Below are 14997 nucleotides of genomic sequence, written 5' to 3' on the forward strand. Positions count from 1 at the left end.
ACAAATCCATCTATATCCGCACAACATTGTTTATGTAGAGTGTCTCACTCTGCAGCTAAAGCTGGCTTTGAACTCCGAGGCACTAGGGTTGCAGTCATGCACCGTAAGGCCCAGCTATATCCAGCATTTTGTTACTCTTTCTTTCAATGGATACAGATTTTCACTCACACGGGAGTATAGCTATTTATTAAATGCTTAAATTGGTACACATTCAGCATTTTAAACTCACGTTTGGTATGAGTCCCCTTATCACAGGAACAACACAGTGAGGAGCAGAAGAGGGCATCCTGCATTCTGAAATAGAACTCACATTTTTTAACTGGGTCATGGCACCCAGGCTTGGTTTACTAGCAGCCACCGAGAACCAAATGCGATACAACGTGACTTTGAAATGGGCATCATTCCACTCAGTGCCAGCACGCCGCCACCACCACAAGATAGTTTGGCAACGTTTAAGATGACTTACAAGTAAAGGTTGTATGTTCTCCATAAAAAATAAAATATGTGTTAACAAGGAAGATGCTCATAAAGGAGACAGATGAAAATTACTGGTAGATTTTCCTGAGCCATCTTATTATGCAGGGCCCTTACAGCTTTTATGAAAAGATCTGCTCATTTTTAATTAAAAACTCATATGTGGATACAATATCTTTCCCTCTAGCTCCTCAGCCCTCCCACCAATGTATTTCCTATCTCCCCCTCTACTTCATGTCTTTTTTTTTAAAAAAAAAATTGTTCAGATGATTTTTATAGTAATGCTCTTGAAAATTAAAGTATTGAGATGAATTTATATAAAACAAAACAAGTTACTTTAAAGCCAGCAATTTAGTGTATATTCACAGCACTCTTCAGCCACAACTTTTACCTAGTTTGAATGATGTTCTCCACCATCAAAAAAAAAACAAACAAAAAACAAACAAACAAACAAAAAAACCCCAAAACAAACAAACAAAAAACCCCTCTGTTTCCAAGTACCAATGTTTTGTAATGATACAGGAAGTGAGTTTCATGGGGGTTTATAGTGTTTCTGTATACTGTTTCAGAATGATTTTACCCAGGAGTCAAAGATCTCAGAGGGTGGTCATGTCTTGGTGTGAGTGTTGATTTTATTGCCAAAGCTTTTTCAGCCTAGTTATGTCAACTGGGAGGAGTTCATAAGCAGAAGACTTAGAGCCTCAAATGACGCAATCAGGATAGTAGTTAAACTGATGAAAAGAATTCAGTGGTGTGTCGAGGATGGTCATTGGCTTTGAAGATATCACACATTCCTTTGTAAACAGAAAAGCCAACAAAAATGTGGCCAAAGAGTCTGTGGGTTTCTTTATGCCCATTTTATTAGAAAAATAATAGGTTTATTTATGCAAATTTGTGGGAAGGTGTGCAGTGACTGGTGTGTCATGTCCACCAACTCAAGGTATAAAAAGTCCAGTGTGGGAGAGATGCTTCATTCACACTTGGGTAACTTGTTCTTCACAGTCTCTCCAAATCTCTCTCCACATCTGCCACCATGACTCGCTATTTCTGCTGTGGAAACTATTTCCCAGGTTACCCTTGCTATGGAACCAACTTCCACGGGACCTACAGAGCCACTCCCCTGAACTGTGTTGTGCCTCTGGGTTCTCCCCTGAACCATGGCTGTGGAACCATCTATAGCTCCCGTAACTTCTGTTATGGCGGCATTAGTAACTACCAAAATCCAGGCTGTTGCTATGGCAGCAGCCTCTACAGGCCATGGGGCTCTGGCTCTGGCTTCGGCTACAGCACCTACTGATGGACCAATGACTCTGAAGACTACAGGACCCTCAACCAGTTATCTTCATAAGGAACAACCTGAAAAACAATGTCTGTTGTCCAGCCTCCCATGTGCTTGGAAGATACAGACAACTTACAATGATATGGCTCTTCAGTGATGCTGAACATGATTCCAGTGCCACACTGAAACTCATCTACAGCTAAAGAAAGCAAGACAAAGCTTTTTACAAAAGACTGAAATCTAGCAGTGCAGGAGGCAGCTTACCTCCCAGGCTGTTCTGCTCATATATTAAACTGCATCAACCTAAACGTATTTCTAATTGGAGTGTTTGGGCAGGGTTTTACTGTTAGTCTCTCAATAAATCTATTTCATTCAGCATGCATACTTTTGTTCTGGCCTTTTATTTGACTGTGTTTTGTATGTTCTTAAATTCATCAACCATTTCAATCTCTAATGGCTGATTTTAACTAAAGTTTACGGGTGGGTATGACTGATGGTCACTTTTCTCCTCCAGTAGTGTGCATAGTACCTTTCAGGACTGTGAAAGCTATCCAGTAGTAGTGAAGCTTCCAGGTCAGTCCCAGCTTGATTTCTTCATGTTCTATGACCCAAGTATATGGTGTCTTCAGCATTAGGGTCTTACCATCAAATAAGTACTGGAGGGTAACCAAAAGCAATGGCAACACATGGAGATGTTTGTGGGTCTGTAAGTCCTCGCAGGCCAAAAACTCCAAAGAAAGTAACCCACTAGTACAAAAGTGGTACAAACATCAAGGGAGAAAGAGCCACTTTCTGATTGGATGGAAGTTCCACTCCACAAGATGAAACTCACACCTGGCACTGTTATTGGGCCAAAATCTTGGTGGGTGGGGAGGAGAGAACCTACTATCATTTTACTAAATGGATTTAGTATTAAACTGAATCCTAATGATACTGTTATACTCATAGATCAATGCATCTCTCAACACCCATCAGAGAAGCTTCTACTTGCAGTAGATGGTGATTAATACAAAGACTTAAAACTGGCCAAGGTGCAGAGAATGAAAGACCCTAGAATGCTTAGCCTAAATGGGACATATATACTGAATATTCTCTGACCAAGGCTCAGGGACCACTGTGGAAGAGCAGACAGAATGAGTGCAAGATCCAGAGGCAGGTGAGGACTCTAAGGAGACAGTGTTTTTTGGACACAACAAGGCAGCTGTGCTTATCAACTCACAGTGGTTGTGACAGCATGCACAATACTTGTTCAAGCCCAAGCCAGAGAAAATCTCATCATGTAAATGGGAGCTGGGCATAAAATCCCACCCAAAATGTAAGGATAGTGACAATGTTAGCTTCTGGGAGAGGGAGAGAAAGTTTAAGTGTCGCCCCTGGTCAGTTGAGCACATAATGGAAGAAGACAACACATCCAAGAACATTTGGGAATCTCTAACTAGCCTTGTAGTAGTCAAAACAAAACAACAAAACTAAAACAAACAAAAACAAAAAGACCCAAAAATGTTGGGTGGGTAAGGAAAGAGAAATGGAGTTGGGGGAGAGGGTATGAATATGATTAAACACATTGTATGAAACTTTCAAAGATCTAATAAAAATACATGTAAAAGAGAGAAGGAAAATGTCCCACACTTAATCCAAACATACTGCAGTTGTTATTTCTCTGTGTCGATTATGAACATAGACAAAATATTGCATACTAAAAAAGTAAAAACAAAATGCTTCCTTTAATTACTGAAATAGTTCAGTTTGGATTCATTATTCTCCTAGTATCTATAATCTTTGTTTTTGTGTGACCTGAATACCACAGACTGGTGGGTGAATTATAATTAAATGGATTGAGCTAAGAAACTCTGTATTTAGGGACCCATAAGATGCTATCAATAAAGCAAAGCCAACTGCTGAAATCATATAGTATATTTTCCATTTTTAATAAATGGGTTTTGTTTTCTTCAACTTCTTCACCTCTGATTATACATCTATCTAGTAATAAAAATGAAGCTTTTACTCTCTGGAATGATAGTTACCATCAAGAGCACTTGAGATGGTGTATGGTCTGCATTGACAGAATACTCCCTGTCTTGTCTTCAGATTATGTTCTGAATTAAGGGTCATTCACTCATATGTCATGTAGCATGAATCTTAAAGAGTCTTATTAATAAAATCAAACCCAAGTCAGGTATTGGGGTGAACACTGGAAGGTCAGAGAGACAGAACAAGCCACAGCTAACCTCACCTGGCCAACTTCTCAGCTGGTCTTGTTTCCTCAGACTGGAAGCCTCTGTGTCCTCATATCCGAATGGCTCTCAGCTGAACTGTGCTGCTCAAAACCTAAAAGCTTAACCAGCCAAATGCTTCTAGTTCCTGGTTGTTATCTGCCATCACTCCCTGGGATTAAAGGCTTGCTTTCTGGGATTAAAGGCATGTGCTACCACTGCCTATCCTAAGTATCTAGTGGCTTTTCCGTTCTCTGACCCCAGATACGTTTACTAGGGTACACAATATTTTGGGGAACACAATACCACCACAATGTCAAGTATTTATTATGCTCTTACTCTAAGAATATACTCAGTTAATTGTTCATGGACTTGTTAAATTTCTGCTTTATAAGAGTAAATATGATACAGTCCATTATAAATTTCATATATTCATGCATTAAAAAGTATTGGCTGTGGCCACTGTGTTTAGCACTTTGAGACTATGGAAACATTCAAGTAGGTAGAGTCTGACTTGGAAGCTGACTGTCTTCAAGAGGGCATTCACTCATTTGGTAGACACCATGCCATGACAGCACTGAGCAGCACCCTTAGTTCTAGGGGCACAGATGAAACAGTCCTTCCCCTCAGGCGTTCATTAATTAGCATGTGAAAGGCATTGAAAGGATGTTAAATCCACCATCTAATATATAAAGGGCAATAATAGTTTCCTTAAAAACAAACAGTTACTCTATACAATTTGTATTGAGGCAACGTCCTTTTGCAAATCCATTGCTTTCTCTCCAGCCCTCTGCCCACACTCGCTGTTCAGAATGTAGTCAGTTGTCTGGCACTGTCTCTGGTAGCCCCCTTTCCTCTCAGGACCCAACCCTGTATAATGGAGATCTCTTTAGTGTTCTTCAGTCTGGACCAGTTCCCAGCCTTTGTGTTTCTTGGCATCAACCAATTTGAAGACTGTGGACTAAAGGTTTTGTTGAATGTTTTTGACTTTCCTTCTTATTTACTCATATGGTGCATCTTGTAGAAACACCGTAGACATGAAGGTGTATCCTTCTCTGTGCTCCTCACCAGAGCTGTATTGTGTTGTGTGCTTATACAGTTTCAGTTGATATTGTCAGTTCATCATATATGAACAGGTTTTTTTCAAGTTTCTCCATTATAAACTTATTTCCCCATTTAGACTTAATAATTTTAAGCCTTATTGCATTCGTTAATTGATGTTATACTATAAAAGTGCTTTTCTTCTCTTCATTTATTGTGTTTGCTTATTTTTTTAAATTTCAATCAATATTGCCACTGGCTCACGGTTTCTTATTTTATTCAACTATTTACATTAATTAATATTGTCGTTAAACTTGATATTCAAAGTATTCTGGACATGGAGGATTAAATGCCATTCATGTTTGCTCCTATGTCTTGTGGAAATGGCCCACGCCACTCTTGAACTATTTTTCCGCTTCTTTGTGGTTCAACAGAATAGTCCAAAGGCTCATCTTGGACTTTTCTATTCTGGTTGTGGATATAGGCATTTTCCCAGAATCCCTGAGTTCTTTTAGTAGGGATGAATTTAGAAAGTAAATATCTATGTTAAGTGTTTCCATTGCTGTGCTATCATTGTTGATATTCTCATTGATAAGGAGAATATGCTAAAGCAATATAATAATAATATGCTAAAACAATCGTCCTTACAATTGTACACAATCCTCTCTTATTTAAGAATGACAGGCTCTTAAGATGCGCTGGAAGTGTATGCATAGGGACAGAACTCACTGATGAGCAAGATTCATTTTATTGTGAAAGGCACCGACCTTCCGCCTGGAAGAGGTAGTGTTCTCCAAACAACAGACTGTAAAGCACAGGTCACTAGTGACTCTGTTAATTTCCTTTCACAGTCTTTTGCTGGATTTCTTTTTTACTACCTTGTCATTGTTTCTGCTCTAATCCTAGCATTTTTGGTGTTGTCTCAGGATTTGAAGGGAATATTTGTTTACTCTTCATCTTTGGGTTCTCCCCCTCTCTCTGTGAGTCTTTAAAAATATTTAATATAATTAATTTTATTATGTATATGTATATTTGGGGCTGACAGCTTGGTACTAGATAACTGATTAGAGGTTGGTCTCCAGAGAAACTGGTTCTCTGTCTCAGCAGCCATTAACTGCCTTAGAGCTTTTCATCTAGGGATGGAGCGTTGTGAGATTTCCCCCATCCATACTAGAGTATGCACTTTTCTGTGTAACCATACTGTTGATATTTCCTGAGTGTGGCTTCTCTGTAACATATAGAAGACACTATCTTGTTGCAGAGACTCCAGTTCTCTGACTCTTAAGATCTTTTGGAAGTTCCCAGAGACTTAGGTGTATCAATTGGAGTTGGACACTCATGGTCCATTATTCTCTCATTTTTAAGCAGTTGTGGATTTCTTTAGTACTCTCCACCTGCTACCCCAGTTAAAGTCTCCCATTTTCCTATTTTTCCTCTCATAGCATCTGTGTCTTCCTACACTTTCTCTAGAGGTCTTCCATCCTAATGGTCCCCTTTTACTTTCCTGGTTTCTTTATTTACTCCTAGGTTATATATTTAAATCTAAAGATTCAGAGATAAGATCCATAAATAAGAAAGAACACATGACATTTGTTTTTTTGGGGTCTGGACAAACTCATTCAATACATTTTCTAGTTCCATAATGCTCTTTCCAAAGTCATAGAGTATTTAACAAAAATACCAGTGCCAGACATGGGAATCCTCTCTTTGAGTTGTTGGTCAGGGGGGATCCGCAAGATTCCAGAATCAATAAAGGCATTGCCCTTGGCTTCCTTCTAGAACTTAAAGTCAAGTCTCCAATTGCTGAGGACAGTGTGCACTTCAGAAACAGGACTTGGAGGAATCAAGCTGGAATTGACCTAGGACCCTCCTCCCCGAGGCTGAGCGCTCATGGTATCTGAAGATGTTAGGCAAGTACTAAGGGAAAAAAGCTGTGCTGCTGTTTCTTCTTTTCTCTTTTTCCCTTCTTACCTCCATGCAGAAATCTACTCCCTCCTGATTGATACTGTCACGGCCATTCTTTCTGGGTCAATAACAGTATCATGCATTGTACAATATGGTTTATGGCTTATAAATTGCGTGAATAGAATTGTATTTAAATCTGACAAGTATCTTAGGAAACTGGCTTCATTTGAAGAAATTGCTAGCGATTAACGTGTCCCAATGGCTAAATATTAAGCAAATGGGCAAACAAGTCTTGAACTAACATACCAAAATGAAGTCGTCTGCTGCCCCACATGCCCACTATTCTGTAATTAATTAGAGAAGAAAAACCTTAGCTCTATACTTGTCAATTGGCCCCTAACTGACACTATCAATATCTTTTCAAGATGGTCATATGCTTGAAAAACATTTCTATTTATTTATTTATTTATTTATTTATTTATTTATTTATTTATCATTCATTAATTTATTTTACATCCTCTCCTCCCACTCGCTATCTCCACCTCCCTTCTGCCCCCCCCTCAATCCACGTCTCCTTGGATTCATTCAGAAAGGGGCAATTTAAATAATTATTCATCTCCATTTTTAATCTCCGTGCCAACTCCTGTGGTAATTCCTTCTCATTATGTCTAAGAAGTGCTGTCTGATCTTTGTTCCTAATGTTTCTGTTCCTTTAACACTTCACCATTTCTTATGTAGATCCTTACCCCAGCTGTAGATCTATTCTGCCTGGAAGTCCTAATCCCTCTTCAATGGATACACAGAATAAGTTAAATATATAAGGAAAATCATGTAGCTAGTTCTCATAAGTTGTTTGTGTTTTTTAAATTTTCCTTATAGTTTTAAGGAAAAAGAGCAATCAGAAGCACACAAAAGCCCAATCTTTTCTCTAGGCTAAAGATTCTAGATAAAGGTTCCATATTCCACATCCTGAAATGGGGAGTTTCATAATTCTTTGTTCTCCTATACCCTCTTCTAGAAAATTCCTACAGAGCCTTCAGAAGGTCATACTCAACCTCTAGTAACTTCCCCTGTTTCAGTTGAGAAGTTAGAGCTCAGTTTATTATTATTGTTTTTATTGCACCGAGTCAGTCTCCCAGCTGCAGGAATATACTTTTTTTTCAGATGAAATTGGATGTATTAACTTGTTGCTGCAGTAGAAGACCACATAACATAAGAACTGCAGGGTGTCTATATGGGAAGATGTCTTCAGGGGATTGTTATAGAGTTTGGACTTGGATTAGGTGGTCTGGAGGATGTTAAAGAAAGAGGGGTACCACTTGGACTAGAAAATAGTTTCATATTTCCCTTGTAACTGCCACAAATTTAACAACTTAAGACAACACAGGTTCATTTTCTCACAGCTCCAGAGGTCAGGATTTGAAAATGATTTTTCCTGGACTCAGAGATCAAGTCACTGAAAAGTTAATATTCATTTCAGAGTTCCTAGAAGATAGTTGATTCCTTGATTTTCCAGTTTGTGTAGGGCGTCTAACATTCTCAGCTTGTACATCTCCACCCTTATTAAAAGAGAGCTGTAAATCACTCCAAGATCCTAACACTGGACTCTCTGTCTCCTTACACTTACAAATATTCTTGTTATTCCATCTGAAGCAACCTAGATAAAGTGCAATAACATCCCCATCTCAAGGCCAGCCTGTTGCCAACCTTAATTTCCTGTGTGATAAGCATATTTGTAGGAATTAGAGTCCTTGCTCTCTTGAGAAACCATTACTCTGCCTACCTCAGGTACTGTCTGCAAGTGAACTTGAGCCTGTAATTGGTTGTGTTAATAATTTTTATTTAAGAGGTAGAACAAAGCTCACAGCCAAGTGGTGTAATCATTGCTGTGTTTGACATGATGTTCTTGCTTTTCTTTGTTTTTAGGGATGATTATAGAAAGGTCCTTGCTAGGTTCGTGCTACTCTCTCATTGTTTCATACTGACCTCATCTGACCTGGAGTTCTAAAGGCTGCTTATGGGAAGAAGGGGGTTATTACTCCCATTCCCACTGTCTCAGGGTGACCTGGTCTCATTTGAGCTCTGAAGGCTGTGCATAGATAGAAGGGAATGGAAATGCTGACTTTCATTGTCTAAGAGTGGCCTCATTTGATTTGGAGTCTTGAAGTTTGTGCATGGGAAGAAAGGAATGGATGCTCCATTTGACCATCCGTGTTGTAGGGCTCTTAGTGACCTTTCCCCTACCAGTGCCTCCATTACTGGACAACTCTGATTCTCTCAATGTGATGTGCACTTTGTAAATTCCTCCAGGACAAGCATCGTGTTATACTCATAATCATTTTATACCCTTACTAAATGTTAGTTGAAGCAATTTAATTGTTTAAAACTTTATAGAAAAAGTCAAATCCATTGCTACTTGCAATTTAGTCTAGTGGCAAGAAAAATAGACATCACACTTGTCCAGTGCAGCATCTTGGGAGCCTCTGCTGTAAAATTGGACTTTCCACTTTAACAAGATTCTCAGGTGATTTGTGTGCACATAAAATTTGAGCACTGGCCCTTTCTTATTGATTTTTCATTCCAAAGGCAGGAGAGAGGAAGACACATCTCACTGTTGATTCTTAAAGTACTGGTGTATGCATTACCATGTTCATCAAAAAGATAATTTTCTTCTCAGAAATTATTTTTATTATACTTTTGTTCTGTTTTTATTGCTATTACAGGAAAAACTAGATCATGTTATTCATTTCCATGGAGAGTATAGGAGTGCCATTTGTAGTTGGAACAGGAGAGCCATGTATTAAATAAAAGAAAACATTTTTTGGTTCTAAGTCTTGCTAGGCAGGAGGCTCTTTGGGTATTCTACAAGACCTCTAAGCACATTAACTATTGTTGTCTCTAAAAATATGATGTTGTTTCTTAGACAACAATTTCATTTTAGTGCCTTGTCTCTCAGCCTTCTGACATTATCTTTGAGAATGCCATTTGCTCTATTATATACAGTTTATTTTCTTGTGCCTTTCTAACCATGCTCCTATCTTGGGAATCTTTTCTCCATGAATAACTTATTATTTCTAGTTGGAAGCTTCTATGTTTAAGACACTAGAATGCAGCTTCAGTACTGTCAAGTCTTTCCTTATGAACAGTTCAAGTGTGTGTGTGTGTGTGTGTGTGTGTGTGTGTGTGTGTGTGTGTGTGTGTGTATTACAGGAGTGTGTGTATAGATGTGTGTGTACAGATGTGTGTGGTGTGTGTGTGTGTGTGTGTGTGTGTATAGGTGTGTATATGTGTACAGGTATGTGAAGGCCAGAAGTCGACCTCAGTTGCCAGTCCTCAGGAGCATTTATTACCTTGTTTTGTAAGACAAAGTCTCATTGGAATTAGTCAGGTAGTCTATGGTGGCTATAGAACGAGCTCTGGGGATCGATCTGTCTCCGTGCTTCCTCTGTTCTGTGATGACAAGCACAAGAGACCATGTCCAGCTTTCCTATGGGTTTTGGAGCTAACCTCAGCTAGTCATGCTTGCATGGCAGCACTTTACTAACCCAATGCTCTCTAAATTACAATCTTAAATTGTAAGAGAAGCTTTGGCATATAGTTATGATCTTAGTTTTCAAAGTTAGATTATAAATTTATTTCCATAATGCATTTTGGCCAGTGCAGGTTATGAAGGAATGATGCTGGCAGTTGACAGAGCTTACCATTGTACTTGTTTGCTGAGTATATGGCCATTGTCTGAAGAATCCTGAGAGAGGATACTTCATATGCTTTCCAGAGGCCGATGAATGGTTAGTTAATGTCAAACTGCATTCAAAAGTGAGCCTATCTTAGAATATTTCAAACAACCTTGCTAACTAACTCAGCTTGTGGGTCTAGCTTTACATTCATTTTCAGTGTCTGGCTCAAGTACCACATTTATCCCACAGAAGAAGACCTTAGCTCTCCCAGTTCCATCTAAGAATAAGATGGATGTAAAGAGAGACAATCTTAAGTTACTCATGATAAAAAGCTTGCAGCCAAAAAAGAAAAGCTGTGCCTTCATTGAAATACCTTTTTCATGTTGGTATGAATCACATGTGAGGTGTCCCCTCTCTGCTGCACGCAGGAGTCAGGGAGTCTTATTTCACACCCAGGCATTGTTGTGGTGGTGTGTTATTTCTTAAGAAAACCACAGAACTTCTACATCAAATAGTAAGCTTTACTAATGAAGCTCTTGCTGAATAATTAATGAACTAGCCTCACCAATGTGGTTAGTTCCCAAAGCGCTGAGGTATGGAAATGGTGTCTCAGATTAGCACCTAGTTTTGGTCAGCAGTTTCTGATCCTATCAAGTCAACTGACACATTTTTGGCATATGGCCCAGTAATCATAGTCTCATGTAGCACATATAGACACACACAGACACACAGACACAGACACACGCACAGAGACAGACAGACAGAGAGAGAGAGAGAGAGAGAGAGAGAGAGAGAGAGGAGAGAGATAGAAAGACAGAGAGAGTCTCATGTAGCCCAAACTGGCCTTGAATTGCTATAAATCAAAGGATGGCTTTAGCTTCTTGGTCCTCCTGCTTCGCTGGGGTCACAGGAGTGTAGCGTCATTCCCGATTTGACAGTTATATTTCGCTTGATGGCACTTTGACTTCAGTTCTATTGACATTTGAGCCAGATAAGTCTTGTTGAAGAGAGTGGCCCTGCACATTTCAGGACAGTTTGAAGGAGCTATAGCTTCTACCCATTGTACACCAAGTAACACACTCCTTTCTCCCAGTCTTGACAAAAATGCCTCTAGACATTGTAAACATCCCGAGGAGACTAAACTTGCTGTAAATCAAATCACCTCTCCTTAATATGCCTGGTATGACTATATTTCTTTTTAGTCCTTCACTATTTTACATTTTGTTAGAGAGGGTGTCTTCAGATACCTTACCACAGGGAACTGTGACTCCCTCTAGGTATAACCAAATGCCACCTTGATGAGAATCACCTGGTGTCCAATAAGAAGGAGGCTTTCTTGGTTTTAATCCACACCCATAGAAGCCGAATACACAGAAATAGAACTGAGAAACATTCATTTCTAAACAGCATCTTGGGAGATGCTTAGGCAGGCTAGCATTTTAAAACTATGATGGTGCTCTTGTGCTATAATATGCATGGTATGGTTTTAGCAATTCTTCTCTGCTCTTCACATCACTGCTTTCTCTGTTAAAGGAAAGGGAGGTGGGAGTTCATTAGTTGGTCTTCGCAGGATCGTAATGAGGTGAGCTAAAGCACATCCCATAGTGACATGCCTAAGTGAACAACTTATAATGACAGAAGGTTGAATTGTAATCTTGGCTTGTCTGTGACTGTGATGGGAGACTCATACAGTGCATAAAGTGAGAAGTCCCAGGAGGTCAGCTCATCTCATTTTTCAGTTGAGAAACTTGAGCCCTAAAAAGTAATTTGCCTACATTTTCACAGCAAGTGAATGGCCCACTTAGGCCTAGCCTATTCTTTCATGAATTAATTCAATTAATATTTACTGAAAAACCTGCACTGAGGCCAGTAGAGATCCAGACACAAGGAAATCCATGGTAATTAAAAACATTACTTTTGTTCTGATTGAAATAAGCAGGTAGATGTTAGGTCCACCAGTAATGCTTAAGTGGTGGCTGTGATAAGTAACTCATGTGTCAGAAAGATGGAAGTCTGATGTGAGACTGTATGTAAATGCTAGCTGAGGGGGCTGGAAAAGTATATCAAAGGAAGTGACCGAGTTGGTATCTGAAGGTTGCAGAGATAAAAACAGTTCCTCACAGAGCAAACACCATGTGCCAAATCTTGAGAATGAGCAGATGCATGGAAGGTCTGAAGGACTAAAACACAGGGAAAATTCTGTTTCTCTCTCTCTCTCTCTCTCTCTCTCTCTCTCTCTCTCTCTCTCTCTCTCTCTCTCTCTCTCTCTCTGAGTGAGATCACTACGCAGGCCTGGCTGGCTGGAACTAACTCTGTAGACCAGATGGCCTCCAACTCCCAGAGACTAGCCTGTCTCTGCCTCTGTGAATGCTGGGGTTAAAGGTGCATACCTCCATGCCTTGCTCAAACACAAGACATCTTAAGTAGTATAAATTAGAGGCTTTTCTATAACCATAAACAAGAAGTTATAGTTTTTATTCTATGAGTAGTAGATATTACTGAAATACTTTTTGTTTTCTAAGAGTGCTATTAACTTATTTTTCTGTTTTATTCAAGTGCATTCCTTCTGTAAGTTGTTAGGAATTTATTTATTTATGATTTTACCATTAAAAGCTGTTGATCATTGTCAGATTTATTTTCAACATCTGTTAAGATGGTCAAGTGACCTCAATCTTCACTTACTAATGGCATATACCACATATATTGATTTGTGTAAATGGAGCCATTTCTGTCCTCTGGTATATGATGTTTGTATAAAGCTGTTGAACTGAATTTTCTAGGACTTCACTGAGTAGTTACACTTTTGTGCACATTGGTTTATAATTTTCATGGCATGTGGAACCTTTCCTGGCTTCCCTGTCAGGGTGACACTGGCTTTGATAAATGAGTGTGGAAACATTCCTTCCACTTCAGTTTGGGGGAGAGTTTGAGAGTTTTGGGGAGAGTTTGAAAAGCCTTGCTGTCCACTGTTCTTCAAGAATGAAGTCATCTTCTTCTGTATATCATTTTTTGGGGGAGATATTTTACTATGATTTGCTCTCATTTTTCATTATTGAAGTATTCATGTTTGTCTTTCTTCCCTATTTTTGTTAGATCACATGCCATAGGAATTAACATACTCCTTATAGATTATGCAATCTTTTGACCTATAATTGTTCATAGCAGTTTTTAGGATTCCATATTTCTGTGTTATCAGTCATAATAACTTTTCTTGCATTTTTCATTTTATGTAAATCTTCTCTTTTATTGTCGAGACAAAGATCTTTCAGTTTTATCTTATAAAAACATTTCATTGATGTTTCTACATGACTTCATTTACTTATACTTCAAACATTATTTCCTTTCTTCTACCAACTTTGTGCTTAGTTTGATTTTCTCATTCCTTGATATATGAAGTTGATTTGTGTTTTTTTTTTTTGGTTTTTCGAGACAGGGTTTCTCTGTGTAGCTTTGCGCTTTCTGGACTCATTGTAGCCTGGCTCGAACTCACAACATCGCCTGCTCTGCTCCGATGTGGATAAAGGCGTGCGCACAACGCCCTGATTTGTGTTTTTTAATGTAGAGTTTATTTCTATAAACTTTTCTCTTACTAATCTGTTTGTTGTATCTCACATTTTTATTGTTTCTAATGTCACTGTCTCAGTGGAAGAGGGCATACTTAATTTTCACCTATTTGTGATTTTTTTATCTCAATTTTCTTCCATCATCAATTTCTAATTGTATACTACTGCTAATGGAAAATTAATTAATATAATTTGAGTCATCCCAAGGTTGCTAAAACTTGCTTTGAGTCCTAACAGTTGATTTGCTCCAGAGAATGCCCTGTGTGTGCTTGCGAGCAAATTCTATTCTGCTGCTGCTAAATGGAGTCCAGCATATGCCTGTTAGTCCATTTGGTCTAAAGAAGAGTTTATATCTGATGGTTCCTCATTGGTTTCCCACTCAAATGGTCTGCTCACTGTTGAAATGGAATTTTAAAAGTTTTCTACTGTGATTATATTGACACCTATTTCTCCCTTTGGATCTGTTAATATTTCCTTTATATATTTAAGAGCTCTTACGTTGTGTATAGATGTATTAATGAGCACTAAATATCTTAATTAATTTCCTCTTTTTAACACAGCTGGACTTCCTTTCATGTCACAGTTCTTAGCTTAAGCAGTGTTTACTGTGTTTCTATTCCCTGTGTTTTCCACTTGCTTATTTTCATCTCTTATTTTCAGTCCAACTGTCTTCTTAGAAGTAAAGAGACTCTCTTGTAGATAGTAAATACTTGGGTCTTGCTTGGTATTCATTCAGCTTTTCTGTGTCTTTTGGTTGGAGTTTAATCCCTTTACATTTAACACAATTGTTACAATTGCCTAGGGACTGCTTTCTGTCTGTTTTATAGGTTCTTCGTTCATTTCTG

General features: G+C 38.7%; 1 protein-coding gene across 1 annotated transcript; it reads left to right on the forward strand.

The window, feature by feature from the left end:
* Positions 1 to 1438: 1438 nt before the first annotated feature.
* LOC114698371 (keratin-associated protein 7-1) lies at positions 1439 to 2135 on the forward strand. The gene has a single exon (XM_028877023.2). The coding sequence runs from the start codon at positions 1508 to 1510 to the stop codon at positions 1769 to 1771; it is 264 nt and encodes an 87-aa protein (XP_028732856.1). The 5' UTR covers positions 1439 to 1507; the 3' UTR covers positions 1772 to 2135.
* Positions 2136 to 14997: the final 12862 nt, after the last annotated feature.

This window comes from Peromyscus leucopus, chromosome 12, assembly GCF_004664715.2.
Source record: "Peromyscus leucopus breed LL Stock chromosome 12, UCI_PerLeu_2.1, whole genome shotgun sequence".
Taxonomy (NCBI): Eukaryota; Metazoa; Chordata; class Mammalia; order Rodentia; family Cricetidae; genus Peromyscus; species Peromyscus leucopus.

Bases quoted from the DNA above. Each gene is read 5' to 3' on its own strand.
- LOC114698371 (XM_028877023.2), top strand. From the start codon at position 1,508: ATGACTCGCTATTTCTGCTGTGGAAACTATTTCCCAGGTTACCCTTGC.